At 36.7% G+C, this 20,006-nt stretch overlaps 1 protein-coding gene across 4 annotated transcripts in view; it reads left to right on the top strand.

The window, feature by feature from the left end:
* The first annotated feature begins 11,321 nt into the window (after positions 1-11,321).
* The window catches only part of qki2 (QKI, KH domain containing, RNA binding 2), a 38,688-nt gene continuing 30,003 nt past the window's right edge, over positions 11,322-20,006 (top strand). For 2 of the 4 annotated variants that reach the window (XM_084135401.1, XM_084135403.1), the window contains exon 1: positions 11,350-12,083. In XM_084135401.1, coding sequence (XP_083991527.1) covers positions 11,942-12,083 — 142 coding nt within the window. In that variant the 5' untranslated portion in view covers positions 11,350-11,941. Of the gene's footprint in view, positions 12,084-20,006 lie in introns of all 4 variants that reach the window. The other 2 variants (XM_084135404.1, XM_084135402.1) reach the window with 2 other exon arrangements.

Below are 20,006 nucleotides of genomic sequence, written 5' to 3'. Positions count from 1 at the left end.
GAGCAGTCCTAAATCTTTCAATAAAACTTGCTCTCAGAAGTAAAGCAAATTCAGATGGACTAGCTTTTCAAATCCCATGAGTTCCGTCATGTCTCATTCATTATATACACACAGTTCCCAGTCCTTCCATTTCCTCCCACTTCTGTGAGCACTTCCTCTTTTAGTGTCTGGTCCAAATGTAATATCAGTAGATCAGATGTCTGCGCTTAAATATCTCGAGACGCTATTTACGAGTCACTATTTATGTTTCGCTATTTATAATTTACTATTTATGATACTATTACTTCTTTTTACTGTCTGTCTACTCTTGTTTCTTTTGATTTTGCACTGACATGGTATACTATCATGTGTTTTTCATTACAAAGTATGGTTGAAGCAATCATAAACATATAGTACTTCCCCACCCAGGATTTTATGATGTGGTGAAACTGACAGTGTTATGTCTAATGGGCTGTGCTGCAGTCTTCATACTCTGTTGTTGTGTGCGCTGACATTAAATGTAAACTGAGAGTAGAGAATCTGATTTCGGCAGATGGCCATGACGTAGTGGAACCTAGAGATATTTCCTTCAACATGTGTGTGTAATGTGCAACACCCCATTCCTGAGAAAGAGAAAAGATCATTTTCCAAGAATACTTTGAGCACAGGCTCTTGATCCAGTTTCTTTTGTTCCTACAACTTGTTTTGGACAACTTTGAAGACAATTCCAGGTGTGTAAAGATAAACAGAGCACATTTCCTTCTATAGAGTGAAAGCAATGTGACCCTTATGACACATTTGCTTTTTTAGGGCTATAGAGAATATACATTTTACTACTCACTGTACTAATACTGACTTAGAGAGTATGAGTTCTGTAATTGTGGAAACAATACAACAAAATTATGATCTCGAAGAAGCTGGATTTGTTGTTTTTACAGTATGATTATGTCCCATATGATTCCCCAATGTGTTATGTGGCAAAACAAACCAGTTAATTTTTGTGGTAAATCTGGTTTTGAACTTAATGTGCAGGCTAACAGAGATGACAACAGTTTAAAGTGAAGCTATAAAATGATATGTTTGCTTTATAGGTCGTTGGATCCGTTTCAAACCCTCCAAGTCTGTTTATATGACTCTTGAGAGTCAGTTGCTTCACACTGAGAATTTTTGCTCTAGCCCACTTGAGCTTAAAAGACAAATGTACACACAACCAAATAACATGTGCTTCTCTTTTAGCACATCTACTGTTGCAGAATTTTAGCTGCAGGATTTTGCTAAGCTTTTGACACCATCTTATCAGTCTTTGTGGGTAAAATTAGTCACACCATTTAATGAATCCGCCTCACGACAACTGTTGGACAACTGACAACTGATTAAGTAAGCTTATATTGATCAAAATCACAGACTTCTAGAGTAGAAGATCTGGATATATGGAGTGGATATACCTTCAACGGGATAGATAGCACGTCCTAATTTTGCAGAGTTAGTCGCGCCCCTGGGTCAACATATTTTGTTGATATGGTCATAACCATATCCCTACCCCTAAACCTAACCCCATAAGTTATCCCTAAAATCAGAGGGAAATTATAGGTGAATAACACTGATATAGAAGCACCAAACCCTGGTTGTAAGCCTAAACTTGATATAAACTGTAAACTTCATATCTGATTGGATGATCGGAATGTTGTTCCTGGATCAACAAATATGTTGATCCAGGAACATGTTGTACTTGGTGAAATCACGTTCTGCGGATATGCAGGTTTGGAAAAACATGAGGGTGAGTAAATATTTATTTTTTCATTTTTGGTTGAGCTATTTCTTTAAAACCCCTTTTCTAAGTCATCAGTCTTTCAGAATATTTCATTAGTGTTTTCTGCAGCAGTCATATGATTTTCAGATGTTGCTCATCTGGTATAGTCTGTCAGATGATTGGAACTGACAGATCAATCCGTAGGCAGCTGTGGTGATGTCATTGCTTAGACTGCTAGCTCAATTAATGAAGTCACTTCTCTGTTCTAAAAACAGCAGACCACAGCCTTTCGATCCTTCAAACCCTCACTGATTGGCATTTTGGAACCAAATCAAACTCAGGAATAGATATCTATCTAATCACATCCATTGATCATGAAGTGGACGTCCGAACCAGGTGATCCTTAATGTATCTGTCATCAATGTGAAAGACAGACGATTATCTTGATACCACAGACTGGACTCTTTCTGTCCCAAGACTCTATCTCTCCCTGAATCAGTGTTATATCTGCTTGGATCAAACAGTGGAAAAAACAAGGCATAGATTCCTGTAATCATGCCTGTCTCTGACACACATCTTGGTCGGCCATGGCTGTCACACCCTCCCAGCCCCCCCGATTAATAGCCATCTGTCTCTCATTTGGATTTGTGACAAGGGCACCAGGACCTTGGGGCATGTGCGACATGCAGCGGAGGTAAGGTGGTGATGTGAAGGGCTTTACAAAGACCTATCTATAGCACTCAACCGGCCCAGTGCCCAAGGTGTCAACTTGAACATATTGATCTCCCTCTGTTGCCCATAAATCAACCGTAATTGTTATGATGCTGGCCACACTTTAGTGGATGTCCTCTCTTGTAAAGTTCATATAAATGAACCACTGTAGTGAATGTGATATGAGTCACTGAGATTCAGTTTGCCTAAAAGCATCCATGGCATTTTCATATGTTTACTATTTCCCTTCATACTGACTAAAACCTAAATGTCAGATAAAACGGAGAATAAAGTGCACATATGGGTTCGATTAAAGAACTGGAAAATAAACGTATTTTTTTAAAATAAATAAGGGATACTGTACAATTAAGGCCCGTTCACATCAAGGGTGATAACCATAATGAATGACAACGATAACTATATAGTTTTAAAAATCATTCTAAATGTAGAAGAATAGCAGAGTCCACACCACAACTAACGATAACAGCACAGAGGCACGATATTGTTGGAATCACTTTCCAAATGATTCTTTTCCCCATCCGGTGGATGATAAAAACATTGACAGCCAATAATATCCATCATGCTTTATAGAGCTTGAGCATTTAAAGTTGCAGAATACAAGCTCTTATATTAAACAGAACGTTATCGTATGTTGGTGTGGACGCTAATATCATCCTAGATATCTTTATAGTTAGTTCTTGGTGTAAATGGTCCTTTAGCCTGTGACTATCGCAAAATAAACCCTAACAGGGTGATCAGGATTTATATATATTTCTATATCAGGCTATTATATCCATGTAAAGCTTAAATTGTGCTCAAAATCATAATATGATTTTATTATCTTAAGCATAATGTACAGTATGTGTGCTACTTAATTGTATTTAACTGAGCCGTATATGCTTTTTATCTCTATTGTATTCATTTAAGGGCTGTTTCCTTACATTTTGCAAAGGGACTGTTGATGAAAATTAGCCTTTCAGCTAACTCGAGTTCATTTACATGTATTTGAATTTTGTTTCATGCACATTGGCCCTTTTTAAATTAATAAAAAAGAAAAAAAGAAAGACACAGATGCGAAATGATGTGAGCATTTTTTGAACTGAATCGCATCAACCCCACAGCCTCACACCAGTACGCCGCTTTCCATACTGTCTGGCATCATTCCGTGCCTATTAGCATTTAGTGGCTACATGTGGGTTTGGGAGTCACCTCAGGGTATCTCTTTGCCTTAAGCGAACTTTCCTTTTTATTGGGAGGGAAAGAAGAAGAAATGAAGTGACAGCAATGGAAGTGTGGTTGGAGGCCAGGACTGCCCATCTACTTGCAGGCTGGCATGTTGTGATGCCTGTGGGTTTCTCTGCTCTCCAGTTTTCCATTCTAATGTTCAATGCACTTAAACCCTCTTTTTCTTCCCGCTGAGCGTCTGTGCATTGGATATGTTACATTACCCACTATGCATAATGGATTAGCAATAAATCTATTTCAGTAACGGGGCTATGTCTCCTGCATTATGTCTCTGAGGTCTTTATTAGTGAATACCAATGATTTTGTGCAGAAAGAAGTGGTGGGAGAATGAAAAGGGGTGATGAGGGGGAGGAATGGAGCTAAAATAGCTGTTGTGGATAAACCAGAGAGAGAAATGAGTACGATGGCACTGTATTATTCAGTGACGATAAAACACTAATGCATTCTCTGCATCTGATAATAGATTCGTGATCTGTGCATCAGAAAAACAAAAATAAACAGGTTACACAGTGTATCAGAAAAGGAATACATCTGATGTAATTCTTAGTTTCAACCACTGAACATGATCAGGGATGTATGCAATCTTTGCCAAAATTTTCGTAGAAATCTTAATATTCACAAAAATCTTTCCCTCATCCCTTGCAATTTATTGATAAAACTAAATGCTATAAAAAGTAATTGTATAAAATAATGTATAGCTATTTCTATTATGATTTCAGCTAGCAATAAAATCAAACACTTTTAAATTCATTCCACCTAATTCGCGTCTAGCGAATTTCTGAGAAACGCTGTTGATATTTGAACAAGCTGTGTAGCACAGGCACCTCCCCCCTCATGAGCACTGCTGATTGGCTAAGAGTGTTTTGATACTCGGTCCGATCCACTTTCAACAGCGTTTCCCAGAAATCGCTTACTTTCACCTTTAAAATAAGCGCAGAGAATGCAAAAGAAAGTATGTCCGAACATGATCATACTTACACAGAAATATTTAATCATTTCTAGCATACTGATGCTTTTTGAAAAGATAAATTTCCTTTGGCGTTCTTCAGATTCAGAATGTTCCAGCAGAATATGGTTGAGAAAATTATTCATCCTCTGAATTTAAGGGAGCCACAGGTGTGAACCCCAAGTCTAGAGGTCTTTTTTATTTTGTTTTTCTCAAGCTGACTAAATTATTCTTCAAACAGAGCAACAAATTGTCTCACTATGGCCTTTCAACAGTTAGGACCACCAGCTGACTGGTGAGTGACAGGTGATGGGCAGCTGAATCTACGGCTAAGGTGGGCTGCCTCACTGGAGGTGGTCTTAAGAATATCTGCTGAAATGCCTGCAGGCCACATATGAATTGCAGTGATGCAGAAAGGATTTTGATATGACTTGTAGAGAAATCATGAAATGAGGAATCTTTTGACTCTATACACATTTAAGAGACACTGCATTCTCACTGCATGTGCTTGAGTCCTTCTGAAATGAGACTGATGGTCTAAATAAGGATAAAAAGATAAAAAATTCAGTGTTATTTATGTGGGCAGTAGCTCACAGAATTATTGTCACATTCAGTGTAAATTTACACACATTTTTAGCAATCCCCTTCTTGCCAATGCAACTTAATCACAATTAACTATATAGGAGCTATGGTCCTTGTTTTCTTTAATGAGGTTTTTATATAATTATGTACATTTATATAAATACACTACTGTTCATTTTTTAGAAGTTTATACTTTTATTCAGCGAGGATGCATTCAATTGATCAAAAGTGACAGTTTTACATTGTTACAAAAAAAATACATATTTCAAATAAATGCTGTTCTTTTGATGTTTCTATTCGTCAAAGAATCCTGGAAGAAATGTATCATGTATATCAATTATTAAGCAACAAAATAGTTTTTAACACTGATGATAATAAGAAATGTTTCTTGAGCACAAAATCAGCATATTAAAATGATTTCCGAACAATCATGTGACACTGAAGACTGGAGTAATTCTTTTAAATTTCACAATATTTCTATTTTTAGTGCATTTTTGATCAAATAAATGCAGCCTTGGTGTGCTTAAGGGACATCTATTTTAAAAAGAAAAGTAAAAATCTGTCTGACCCCAAACCTTTGTGTGTATGTGTATGTGTGTGTGTGTGTGTGCGTATATATATATATATATATATTTAACAAAATATGTTTTTTAAAAATATAAAATGTGATAAATACAACACACAATGAATGATAAATTATCTTAATGCCATGAATGTCTGTGTATCATATTCCTTGCTTTACATGGATACTTTGCACCACTATCAATAGATTATAATGGAATGTCAGAAGATGCAGACATGAAGCCTAAGCATGGGATGAACTTTGACCTTTCAACTGACCCAGGCCCCATGCTGAATGTAAAGCTTGTTTGGCTTGTTGACAGAACAGCATGCATGCACAGAGCAAAGGCAAATGCACTTGCCTGTTTAACTCCTTCTTGGCTTTGGTATGTGTGCTATGACGTGGGAGAGACACTTAATAGTCTCTTGGCATTCATCATAACATCATAGACAAAGCATGTTCATTCTCTGTATTCCATTAATATATACACACGCTGGATTGCAGAGTAACGACAGGCTATAACCCAACTTTGTTAGTACACAAAGGCCCTGTGGCAAAACATGCATCATACACCATGTCATACCCAACGCACACATGCACACACACACACACACACTGGATGCTTACATAGACATGATTGTTAGATGAGCATACATTCATACCCAGACATGCAAACATGCAAAAATATACAGTCATTCACAAACAAACTGTGAACAAACATTGTTTAACATAATCACACAACTGGGACACACACTCTCATCGCCATGTCACAAGTAGTTGCCAGCCTGTCTACCCATGAAAGCAAAACAGTTGCATAAGTTCCCTGTATCTGTTTAACAATAATACAATTTGTCTTATGACCAAAATAACGTTTTTTTGTGAACAAAATCCTCATTACGGAGCCTCTAAAGCAGGGGTGCCCAACCCTGCTCCTGCCGATCGACTGTCCTGCACAGTTCAGCTCCAACCCTAATCAAACACACCTGCCTTTAATTTTCATGTGATCCTGAAGACCTTAATTGGTTGCTTCAGGTGTGTTTGATTAGGGTTGGAGATAAACTCTGCAGGACAGTCGATCGGCAGGAGCAGGGTTGGGCACCCCTGCTCTAAAGGGATATGGTGGTGGAAAATTTATTTTTTTTGCAAGCGAAACCAAAGTTTTTTGGGACAACACAAAACATTTGCAAGAGAACACAAAAACACTGACTTATAATTTTTCTGCCCGTCTCATATTTTTTTCCATCACCATGTACGGGGCTCCGTACTTCTTAAAGTCAGCATGAATAAAAACCGTCTAACTTATTTGAATGTACGTTTAGGCATTTACATTTAATCATTTAGCTGACGCTTTTATCCAAAGCGAATGTTCTTTCAATCTTAAATTTGTCCTGTTGTCGACAGACTCAAGCGCATTGAGAATGTCAGAATGTGTGTCTGAATATTGCAGGGTTTCTCAAACTTGGTCCTGGAGGGCCACTGTCCTGCACAATTTAGCTCCAACCCTGATCAACCCTGATCAACCCTGATCAATCAGTCTGACCCTGACCTAATCAATGTCTTCAGGATCACTAGAAACTCACAGCTTGGTGTGTTTGATCAGGGTTGGAGCTAAACTGTGCAGGACAGTGGCCCTCCAGGACCGAGTTTGAGAAACCCTGGAATATTGTATCCAGTGTAGACAGTGGCAGTGATTATAATGACTTCTAGTTGTATTTGACGTGACATAATGCTCACATCCAGTGTAGGCAAATATCAGCCATTAAAGGGTTAGTTCACCCAAAGACTGTACTCACACTAAAGTCCTCCTAGGTGTATATGACTTTCTTCTTTCAGTCAAACACAATCAGAGTTAAAAATATCCTGGCTCTTCCACTTTATGATGGGAGTGAATGGTACCATTTTTTAAGCCCCCCCAAAAAGCACACCTTTCCATCATAAAAGTAATCCATATGGCTCCAGGTGGTTAATAATGGCCTTCTGAAGCGAAGCGATGATTTTTTTATAAGAAAAATATCCATAATTATAACATTATAAACTGTAATCACTAGCTTCCGGTAACGTCCATCCGCACATTCACGAGAGAGACGAGTTCCGGCGTATGACATATATGACGATTGGCATAAGCTTAGGTGAGAGTGGACGCCTCTCGCAGTTCAAACAAATAGGGCTGGGCAACAAACTCAAGCTTTTCTGACATTTTTTAAAACTTCTCGTTTTAGACTTCTAATTCGTTACCGGTGTTTTGTTTTACTCTATCTATTACTCTATCCTCTTCTGCGCTTCCGTGTTCATCAATACATCATGCGTCGGGTCAGAGGTCACTCTTCCGCCGGAACTAGACTCGCGTATACGCCCGTTACCGGAAGCCAGTGATTAGGGTTTAAAAAGTTACAAAGAAATTTTTTCTTACAAAAACACACCGCTTTGCTTCAGAAGGCCGTTATTAACCCCCTGGAGCCTTATGGATTAGTTTCATGATGTATGGATGTGCTTTTTTGGGATTCAAAAAAATTTGTACCATTCACTCCCATTATAAAGATTGGAAGAGCTAGGATATTTTTTAATATAACTATATTGTGTTTGGCTGAAAGAAGAAAGTCATATACACCTAGGATGGCTTGAAGGTGAGTAAATTATGGGATAATTTTTGGGTGAACTAACCCTTTAAAGTGACTGAATGCCAGTAGGAGGGGTCTGTGGTATGATGATTCGTTGTTATTCGCAATATCAAAACAAGACGTTTTTTAGAGCCTGATTGAATAAGTGCTTTGTTTATAATGAGGAGATTTTAAGCTATAAAACTTGCAGGATGTTTTAATGGTACAAAGACTTTTGATATGTCAAAAAATCAAGGCAAATTTGATTTCTCATGTCATGACCCCTTTAAGCTGAAAACAGTGAAATCAAACTTGACAATTCGTAGTTTTTTATGGAATATTTTTTATCCACACACATTATTATTTAATTTAAAATTCATGTGCTCTCATAATCTTTTAATCAAAAACATCTTTCGCTCCCCCTTACAACTGACATCTCATCAAATCCTGCCCTACATTTTTCTCATTCAAGAACTCATATGCGTCACAACAGAAAATGTGAAGTTTTTAATTTTATAAGTTAACAATTTATACTGTAGTACTATTACACATGGTCTAAAACAGCCCTTATCTGTTTGTACAACCAATGGCCGACAGAAATTGTGAAAACCTATTTGAAAAATAGTCTTTTTTGCACATTTCAGTTGTATTTAATAGTTGCAGCCATCACTAAATGAATGCTTCAATAAGCCTCTGTTGAAAGAGGATACGTGTGTGTGATGCGCACATCAGAATAACAAATCTGTGTAGTTTCTTGTGTAGTGTAACTTTCCACAAAGACAATTAAAAACTTTTTCTTTGTTTTGCTCAAAGCCTATAATAATCTTACTGAGGTGTCAATCAAATGACAATTGTGCGTTTTTCCTTTTTTTCTCCCACAGATTTGCACACAGTCTTTTGTCAATACATCTCACTGCATGGCTTTGCCTAGTGAACTGTTTTCTCTCTCTGTCTATCAGAAGAAGGTGCAGTAATGAAACGGTCTGTTCTCTCACTAGTCTGTTAATTACTTCTCTATTTATTTAGCCGTTGTGCTGTGGTGATGGGAGGCCCTGGGGATTGTCTGACTCCCATGCTAAATAGCCTGCATTCCAATCCCTTGATGCCCCGGCTAATACCATCCTCACTTTCATCTCCACGGCCTGGCAAATTAGCACCCATCTGACTACCCATAGTGAAAAATAAGGGTATAAAGGGTCGTATAGCATCCCGGAGGAATGTTCTGACCACTGAAATATAGTTACATACTCATATACACTGTGACAGTTCTCTTCTAGGTAATGTTTTAGCCATAAACCGTGATCCTCAAAAAATCCTGTCTGAAAAAATGATTTATCTTTTAAAAAACAAACAAAAAAAATAAAATAAAACAAATCTCAACCTGTATTTGTGTACTGTGTCCAGTTTCATATATTCTCAAAACAAGAAAAAAGTCCAATAAAATAAAGGGGGAAAACTGTTTAGGTAATGGCATTTTTTTTTTCAAGTATAAATGTGGTGATATGGTATATTTATAATAGAATATATATAATAGAATATATATATATATATATATATATTGTCTCAAGTAAATTGATCTTTACTGTATATTTTGGGGTATTTTTACTAGGAAAAAATGTGCTGATTAGTTTGTTTTGTTTTTTTTACAGTGTGTGCGTATAGTTTAGCATGCTAACCACAATCACTCAGTGTACAATCACAAAGGCAGCAGGAACACTAACTTTTTCTCCTGTCTTTGGATCTGTTTCTTTTGCATTTACCATAGTTGCTTAAAATGTCACATGGCACAAATCTGATCCCAGGTCAGCCTTTCATCATCAAACTGTTCCCTGTAAGAGGGCCTCTCATTCTGGCCTTTTGCTGTTGTGAGAGCAATAGCTGAAGTCTGTTCATCTACATAAGAATGCTGCCCACTTCACAGAGGAAAGAGGAGGGCCGCACAAACTGATGAAAACTTTTCCTGTTCCCCCAAGCCCTTTCATTCCTCTCTCTCTCCTTTTTCTCAAGACTTGGCTCAAGATGTTTCACACACACTCAGAAATAAAACCTTCTTAAAACGTGGCGTTTGAACATGTATAATACATGCTTTATAAACAAGGTACAGACACAGCTAGTAGGCTAAGTAAAGAGAAAGTACAGACACAGCTAGTCAAACTTGATTTTACAGACCATATCCACCATGCTTCCTCCAAGATAATGTTATCTCTGAGACAGTCGCATGCTTAAATATTTAGCAATGCATTGGAATGCAGAAAAATAGCTTGCCCACTTTTTTGACTCATGTCATCGCTTCGGGGTTGAGTGTGTGTATTTGTTTTATGAGGGCAGAATGTCTGAAAATGTAGTAAGTTTGGTTTCGGGTTATGAAGTGCACCTTGGCTATAGTTGTCACACAAGAAAATTGCCTATACAGTAACTACCCAGCTAACAAAAGTGTTCATTTATTAACGTTCTTCTCACTCTGTTATGAAAACGTTTTTTTCTTAATGTTTTCTGAACATTCAAAAATACCGTTGTTTTTTTTTGTGCTAACATTTTCAATTTAGATCAATTTAAATTGAAACCAGATCAATTTAAATGAATGTCATATTAACGTTACTAGAATAACGTTTGTTCATAACTTTAAGAGAACATTGCCAGAACGTTCGAATGTCCAATTACATATTTTGCATATTCTCGCTATGGCATATTGTCACAAACTGTATTTTTAATGGGAATGTTTCATTTAAAAATTGTAACAACTAGGCTCTAGCCCCTGGCTGGCTTCCCATACAATGAGTCTGTAGAATTCATAATGACTTTAATGTAAGAAAAACGTTGTGAATGGGAGCTCCTCCTCAACCTCAAGTATAGGCTACTGTATGTGTACAAGTTTGAGAGAGAGTGAGAGAGAGAGAGAGAGAGAGAGAGAGAGAGAGAGAGAGTGAGTGAGTGCTGGTTTCTCCTCCCATTGGCGACTTCGCACGATGGCAATGTTGAGCAGTGTAGGGTTGATCATGATCATGTGACTGACAGACAGCTTTGGGAGAGAACGGCACTGAACACAGAAACATCAGGCGCGACTAAAGGAGTTTCCACAGCGCGAGAGATAGAGCCTACAAGTGAACATTGCCCCTGCTTTAAAACCGTTATTCAAGTGCTCTGAAACACATCGACGGTGGTTGAAAAAGTCCTGGGAGGAGAAGAAGCTGTTTTCAACAGCCTGGATAGAGGTTTGGTGTGGTGGCTATAAAACATACTCTGTAGAAGAGGAGAGACGAACAAATCTCAGCGGGCATGCGGGAGTTTTTGGAGTTATTTGACTGCAAACATTCTACAAACAAATAAGAACTTTCGCGCAGATTCGTTTCGTTAATTGCGTCATCAGTTTTTTTTTAAACGGATGATTGAGGGTGATACAAAGTTGGAACTTTGTGTTTGAAAAGTAGCAACATCGGGTCAAAAGTTTGGAATAAAACGGAAAACATATCAAACCCCTCCGTTTGCGTTTTTGTGGGGGGCTGTCGTGTTTTTCCAAAGCTTAACGCATTTTTTTTAGTTTTTTTTTGTTTTGGGCCAATATTTTAAACATGGTTGGGGAAATGGAAACGAAGGAGAAGCCTAAGCCGACTCCTGATTATCTGATGCAGCTCATGAATGACAAGAAACTGATGAGCAGCCTGCCAAACTTCTGTGGCATTTTCAACCATCTCGAGCGACTGTTAGATGAAGGTGAGAGTTCTGGTATTTTATCAAAAGAACGAATGAATGTGTTTGGAAGAACTGCGGATGCTCGCAGATGTAGGCTAGGCTATATCCTAAAAATGTCAGTGTTGTTATTTTTCTCTTTCAGTGTTGTTGTAAAAAAAACTCTTAAATTTGTTGTAAAAATATCTTTTGATCACTTTTATTAATTCCAGTGATTCGAGTTTTTTTTTTTTTTTTTTATTCGTTATCCGATTAATTTAGTAAGTAGCCTACACTTAGCAAGTTACACTGTGTTGTTTCGCCTATGGGTGGCGACAACGACAAGTGATTATGAGTGAGTCTTTGAATCATTCACTCAAGTCTTATGATACTTAATTAAAATTTCCTTGCTTGCTAATCTACTATGGACTGTGGACCTAAGTGTTTATTCATCATTCATTCATGTTTTCCTATAGAACACAAACAGCACATTTGTCACCGATCCTGGAAAAAGCTATGACTTCTGTCATGCAATATTAGAGAGTCAAAGTAATTTCTACACATAATTTCTCTCTTCTTTATTGTGAACAAGATTAACTCTGTGCTGCCTCAAAACAACGAGTGAAGGAAGTGTGTTCTTTCAATTGATCCAACTAATGAAATTATTCTTCACAGCTCTTACTTTAAAGAGGTTTAGTCAGTATTTGAAACCAGGAAAGCAGTCAAAAGGAAGGGACTTTGATGAACAAAAGATATATGTCTCCATGGAAGCAAACAACAGCGATTTGTTCGAGGACATGGCTCATTTAAAAAAAAAAGATGAGTTCATGAACGAAAGAACACATTTGCTTATCACTACAGAAGGTTATTCATTCTTTCAGACTGTAACAATGATGGTTATGACCATGTTCTGATTTTTAACAGGCTTCAGAAACATTTCAGATGGTAAAATTTCTTCCCTAAACGACCAGCTGAAAAAGTCTTTTTTTTGTTTAGTTTGCTCAAATGAATCAGTTACATGACCTGAAAATGTCTTTAATCATATCCAAACACACTGAGATATTTTGTAGCAAGCTTATTAAATCAGCACAGATGCATTCAATTAGAAAATATCATAACGGGCCATGACGCAGTTGGATGATACTCCGATTTAGGGAACTGATGGCTGTAATCGAGACTAACCTACTTGTTTGCTTTGTGAATTTAGAAGTATGGCTATTTTTAACACGTACATATACGTGGCACGACATCTGTCTAGGCTCTCCAGACCTGGATGGTATTGTAAAATAAGTTTTGTACTTAAAATGAAAAGCTTGAGTTTGCTCAGAGTTGACACTTCCAACATATTCAAACGCTGCAGAACGCATGTAACAGTTTTCCTCTGGGAATGCAGGGGAAGCTAAGGATGTGATAACAGAATCACTTCTCTATTTCTCCCTCTCATTCTAATCAGCCCATGGCCCTGGTTTATTTCATTCCCAGTTTATTGCTGATAATCCAGTGTTATAATATAAATGTTATCACTGCAATACTTCCATGGAGAGAAGGGTGATCTGTTAGAATTATATATAGAGTATCTTGCAATCCATATTAGAGTGGATTTCGTCTGTCTGCTTCATTGGTACACTGAAATCTCTCTAGATTCATCATAGCTCACCCATAGCTTGTGGCATATTGAAGGATGTGTCATAAATAAACTCACAAAACTTGAGGGTTTTCAGTTCCTCTGTTTAGAGCTAATTTAGCCTTATCTGTTCTCTTCAGCTGAGCAAATCACAAACAGTTTGGAGCTCTTAAAATGTTGATTGTCAGGTGGAATTACAAAGTGCAGCTTTCTTTAATCTAGCTTTCTTCCCACAATCACAGTTTCTGAATCACCCACTACATTTTGTAGTGTCTCATATATTTTCCTTAAATGAGGATCCCAGTTCTGTCAGGTTATTTTAAAGAGGTTACTGTATAATAAGCTTGGTATTTTGCTTGAGCACAGGCTATTTTTTCAACACACTCATTGGATTTTATGATGCCAGAGAACTCCATTGTTTGGGTTTGCAGTTAACTTTTTACCTAAAATTCAAGGCATCCTGACAGTTTCTAGTTGCTCTTATAGGTTTATCTCTGCATTATTTTAAAATGATTTACTGTTTATAGCAGTTGTTCTTACGTGCATTGTCTGTAGTGTTCTAAATTAACACAACCTGTTACACATAATCTTTTATAACCCATATTATTTAATATTGTGCACTCTTCTGGGTATTGTAAATCTCCAGTGTTGGTTTTCCAAGTGCTGCTCTTTTTCTTCTCACTTATTTTGAGTTCCCTCTGAGGAACATACAGTATATTCTGCTGGTATGCAGCTAATTGAATTATTTGAGTAATTATGCCATCATTGAAGGAAAATATCTGGGAGCGAATCCAGAAGTAGTGTTGAACCTCTCTTTGAAAACTCTGGCTTTTCTTTATCTGATTTAGATATAAAAAGAGACTTCGGAGCCCCAGGGGGCCTACTAGTGATTCAAAGATGAAATTGTTGCAAAATGTGCTTTTTTGTTCTTTTTACTGCAACTGTTCTGTTGCCTCTTATTATTGTGTAATGTAAACAATATTGGGCTTGCGTTAACAACATTGCTCAAATGTTATTGTTGGAGGCACTTTCAATAAATGGGGTACAAAATATGGCCAAAAAAAGTATTTTAACTTCTTTTCTCAATAAATGGTCAGCAAAAAAAAGTTCTTATCCTTCAGAAAACCATTTTTAAAAGATTATAAGAAGGTTTTATAAAAGTAAAATAAATTACATGGTTCCCATAAATTTGAAGAAGAAAAAAAGAAAAAAAATGTTTGATTGTGTTTTTTACCAATACACTTTAAACTGAAATAGACTAAGTTGCTGTCTTAAATATTTAAGTACAATCAACTTGGATGTTTAAGTCATTTCAACTTAGATTACATTTACTGACTTAAGAAAAGTTATACAAGATTCAACTAATTTTTCTATCTTATTTTGATGTGTTAAATTTGATGTGTTAAATCAATGTAAAAACATATGCTGTCATAACTGCACCCCGTCCGAACATAGAGTGGCACATGAGCAGTGAAGAGACGCCTCTCTGACCTATATGCATCATATGACCGTGACAAGGGCACACACAGAGTGGAGTGGAGCAAAGATCACATGATTCTTCATGAGTCTGTCATCACTTCATGACTGTTAGAAGTGCTGAATGTTCTACAGATAGAGATCAAGTGAATATATGTGTGTGTGTGTGTGTGTGTGTGAGAGAGAGTATCGGGTATTCCAGGAAACATTTTGTCACATATAATGGTGTCCATGTTTCTATTATTTAACAAGTTCATGATTGTTCCATATTTTCATGCTCCCCTGAAATGCCTTTCAGTATGAATGTGTGTGAAATGACCTTTTCGACTCAGAATACATGTGACATCCATGGTCTTTGATTTTGACTGCATTAAGCTATTACCTCCTTAGCCAGATCCCATGACACAGACAGAGCGAGATGCTGAAAGTCCCGGGGGATCAGGGTTTGGGGTGAGGGCAACAGGTGAATGAAAAAAGCTTAAATCACTGTTCAACCAAATGATAAGCTCTATCAGGGTGTCGCACCAGTTATTTAGCATCAGAAAATGTTGCAATTAGAAAACGTTTTATTAATAAAGCAATATTTTATTATTACATTTACACTACTGTTCAAAAGTTTGGGCTCAGTTAGATTTTTTTAAATTCTTTTATTCAGCAAGGATGCATTAAATCGATCAAAATATATATATATATTTTTTACATTGTTACAAAAATATATTTCATGTAAATGCTGTTCTTTTGATATTTCTATTCATCAAAGAATCCTGAAAAAAAATGTATCATGGTATAAAAAAATATATATATTAAGCAGCGCAACTGTTTTCAACATTGATGATAATAAGAAATGTTACCAAATCAGCATATTTGAATGATTTCTGAAGGATCATGTGACAATGGTTGCAAAATTGTAATAAATTACATTTGACAAATATATTAAAATATTAAACCATTCATTTAAATTGTAATAATATTTCACAATATTACTGTTTTTAGTATTTTTTGATCAAATAAATGCAAATAAATGGTGCAAAAAAAGAGACTTCTTTTTTTTATTTCATTTTTAACGCCATGCCAGCTTCTTTGGCTATGTTAATGGCGAGAGCCAGGTTTAGCTATTAAAAAATAAACACATTTTTTTAAAGGGGTGGTATAATGCCCTTTTCACAAGATGTAAAGTTAATCTCTTATGTCCCCAGAGTGTGTATGTGAAGTTTTAGCTCAAAATACCCCACAGATATTTTTATATAGCATGTTAAATTTGTCACTTTTTGAGGGTGAGCAAAAACGCCTCGTTTTGTGTGAGCCCCTTTAAATGCAAATGAGATGCTGCTCCCGGCACAGGGGGCGGAGCTACAAGAGCTCTTGTCCTTAGCAGCTTTAATTACCTCACACAGAAATGCACTGAAAATTTCAAAAACTTTTAGCTTTTATGTTCAAACTGGAGTCAGAATGATGGAGAGACTCACGAAGAAGTGACAACATGTAGACAACTTTCCTGAATGGTTAGTTGATGAATTTATGTAGCTTATGTGTAGTTATCTTCTAGTCATTGATTAGCAAATTCTGTCTTGATAATCTATAAATCGTGCTCCGGTGGCGGGGTTTATGTAAATATTGGGGTTGGTGATGTCACTAACCCGGGAGGAATGTCGTGTAGCCCATACCAGCCATTTGTTGTAGTCCTTAAAAAGCAATTTCTTTAAAAGAAAATATCTCTCTTTGCTTTGAACTTGAACGTCGTAACTTTGCAGATGTTGATTACTAAATTTGGATTTATTTGGGTAAAAACCTTTTCAAAAGTATCAACAGAATAAAACATGTTCCTCAAAGGGGTAGAAGTATTACATATGTGTTTAATGGACAGTGGAATCTGACAAGAGAAACTCTTTGTGGAATTTTCTCTTGATAGTAAAAATGTATGTGCAAGTCTTGTATGTGCAAAGTGTGCAAATGTGCAAGTGTGTTCTGCAGCATTGTATGCAAATGACTTGATCCCAGCGATTATTAAAAGGGAATATATGTTTTGTCCCAACATTTTGGTATTTTGTTGTTTAAAGGAGTCATATAATGGTACATGCACTTTTACAAGTTGATTGTACTGAAATGTGTGTTGGCAGTGCCTGTACACAACCATCATGTAATGATAAAAATCCATCCAGTGTTTTTTTTTAATAATGGCATTATGTGACCCCTTTAAGCACTTATCCCATTCCAAATCCCATTCCGAATGTCATTTATTTTTGGGTGTATACATTTCATTTTGGTCTCAGATCTGTGAAAGGCACAGCATTTTACTGGTTCTGTAACGCTTCTTTGACAGCACTGTCTGGAGACTCCTTTCAAAAACATAAAAAAAAATCTTACCGACCTCAAACTTTTGACCGGTAGTTGATATTTTATTATATTAATATTTTTCGAGACATGGTTTTATCCATCAGGAATTTATTGCATCATAAAAAGTGGTCACTTTGACAAGTGGTTTAAAAATAAGAGGGTTTAGTGATGTCTGTCGAAAAGTCGTTTCAGAGCTCAGCACAAGTTCTTACATTTAGATTAAAGATGACAAATGTTTTTCTGTGGAATAACAGTCATAATTGGCCTCAATTGATTTTCTTTCCCAGAGAAAAGCTAAATAAATACTCATCCACAAAGGGATTTAACATATCTGGCTTTTGCTATGGAGTTTTAGAGGTGAATCTCAAACAATATTGGGGAAAAATGGTTTTAATGATGTTTAAATCTGACTAGATCTGACTCCCTGACCATCAGACAGTTTTTCACAATGGCTTTTCTGAGTGAAACTGCTTTGTTTGGCAGTGGCAGACATGACCTTGAGCTATAAAGTGACAGTCATAATGTCGTTTTAAGGTCAAATCTTAGCTTTTGTGTCAATCCTCGTGTCTTGTTTTTTTGTGAAGGTGCTTTGCAGTTGTTTGTGTGTGTGTCTGTTTTTCTTTGTCTCCCTTTTGGCCGTTTTCTTTGATAAGATAAATGTTGATTATCAAGCGTGTCAGTGATCTCATCAGTCTCCTGCCCTTTCCAGGCAGCTTAGCTTGCATCTGTAAATACTCAATACTTATCTCACCCTTAACTGCCAGTTTGCCCTGCAGTCGTCTTGACACCACCAGACAATTCCTGTCTCTCTCAACCTAAACTCAATCAGCAATCATCCAATCACAATAGCACGTTACTGCTGACCAACACAATCAGAGTGATAAGCGCAAGCTGCACATTCAAATTTCCTGATTGCTTGGAGAATCAAGATGACCTTGATTGGAAATTCAGTCATGTACATGTACTCACCCTCGTGTAGTTCCAAATCTGTTTACTGTTTTTCTTATAGTCAAAAGAAGCATTTGAACCATCTTAATTTATATTAATCATTACAAAATTCAGTTTATATTTATATGTTTTGAACTCATTTGATAGTTTTGATGAGCAGATCAAATGTTTAGTCTATATTTTCAGAAAATCCTGCACTTCAGTGCTTCACGTGTCAGGTTGGATGTCAATAACATCATCAGAGCTCATTGGTCCTTGTGGCACATCACATGGTCAGCCATCATTGACATAATGCTTGATTTAAGAGCTATGGCAGAAGGCATGATTTTCAGTGTAACATGACTTAAATTTGTGTCTGTTCGTCATGTATGGCTTTCGCAATTAAATAATGACAGATTTTTTTTATGCATGGAAGAAATGTCAACACAGCAAGCATTCAAAATGCTGTTAATTAGAATAATTTATGTATGTTGCATTTTTAAAAATAAAGATGAAAAACCGCACTCTCAAAGTATAATTTCATAAATTTATTGTAACCATGTCCACACAGACGCGTTTCGGCCTAAGCCATCATCAGTGTGTCATTTTTAAGTCATTAATTGTTGGTTAAAATGACGGTAGTTGCAGTTGAAACAGATCTGCTTTCACCACAGGTATTTAGTCTGAAGCTGAATGTGATTTAGTTTGAAGATATATTGTCAGAGCAAAGGGAAATATTGTTCTTTCATGGACACATTTGTTTTTACGCTGTCACTAAGAGCCTGACAATTGCAGTAACTGTGGTGTCTGCTCTCTGTGTGAAAACGGAGGAGGAGTCGGACAGTTTCCTGGCAGTCGACGATTATCCAGATGGTTTCACGGTTTGCGGTCTACTCTTTCATCCCTCTTGCAACCTTTTCTAGCTTTTATTTTATATTATTATTTTTTTTTACCTTTATCATGTTTCCTCTGTTCATCTCAGCGTCTCTCATCTCTCCCACACTGCCACAGATGGTCAACTCGCTGTCTGTGTGTTAGAGACTGAAATAATCTGTTTCTGTTCCAAAGTCTTAAAACTCTCTGGTGCCTGACTAGAATCAGTGTATATTTAATTAAATAAAATGATTTTATTTAAGACTTCGATAAATCAGTGGGGAACTTATAATCATTGCAGAAATATGATGAATGTGATGAATTAGGAATGGGCACAATAGGCCAATAAAACAGTATTTTGAAATATTACGTTTTAATTAGAGCTGCACGATGTATTGAAAATGTACATATCGCGATAAACATTTCTTAATGGCTTACTATAACTGAATGATTTTAATACTTCAAAAGGTCTAAGTTTTAGGTAGAAGCAGACAGCAGAGAATAGACTGGACACATGACTGTTACATACGTGTGACATGCTTAATGTTATTAGGCGCAATAACAAGCAAAGTACACATGCACTCATGAAGCCGCCTCTCGGACAGTACGTAATCACGATTTCAACTCTTCTGCAGTTTATATGGCCAAATACATTCATTCAAAAAAGAAAGTACTTGCGTACTTGGTTGATATTTCTGTTAAGTATTTGAATTGACAACCTTCCTTAAATGATT

This window comes from Abramis brama (genome assembly GCF_963993115.1).
Source record: "Abramis brama genome assembly, chromosome: 14".
In the NCBI taxonomy this organism is placed as follows: Eukaryota; Metazoa; Chordata; class Actinopteri; order Cypriniformes; family Leuciscidae; genus Abramis; species Abramis brama.
Note: the sequence above shows the minus strand (reverse complement) of the source record. Positions and strands in the feature narration are given on the sequence as shown.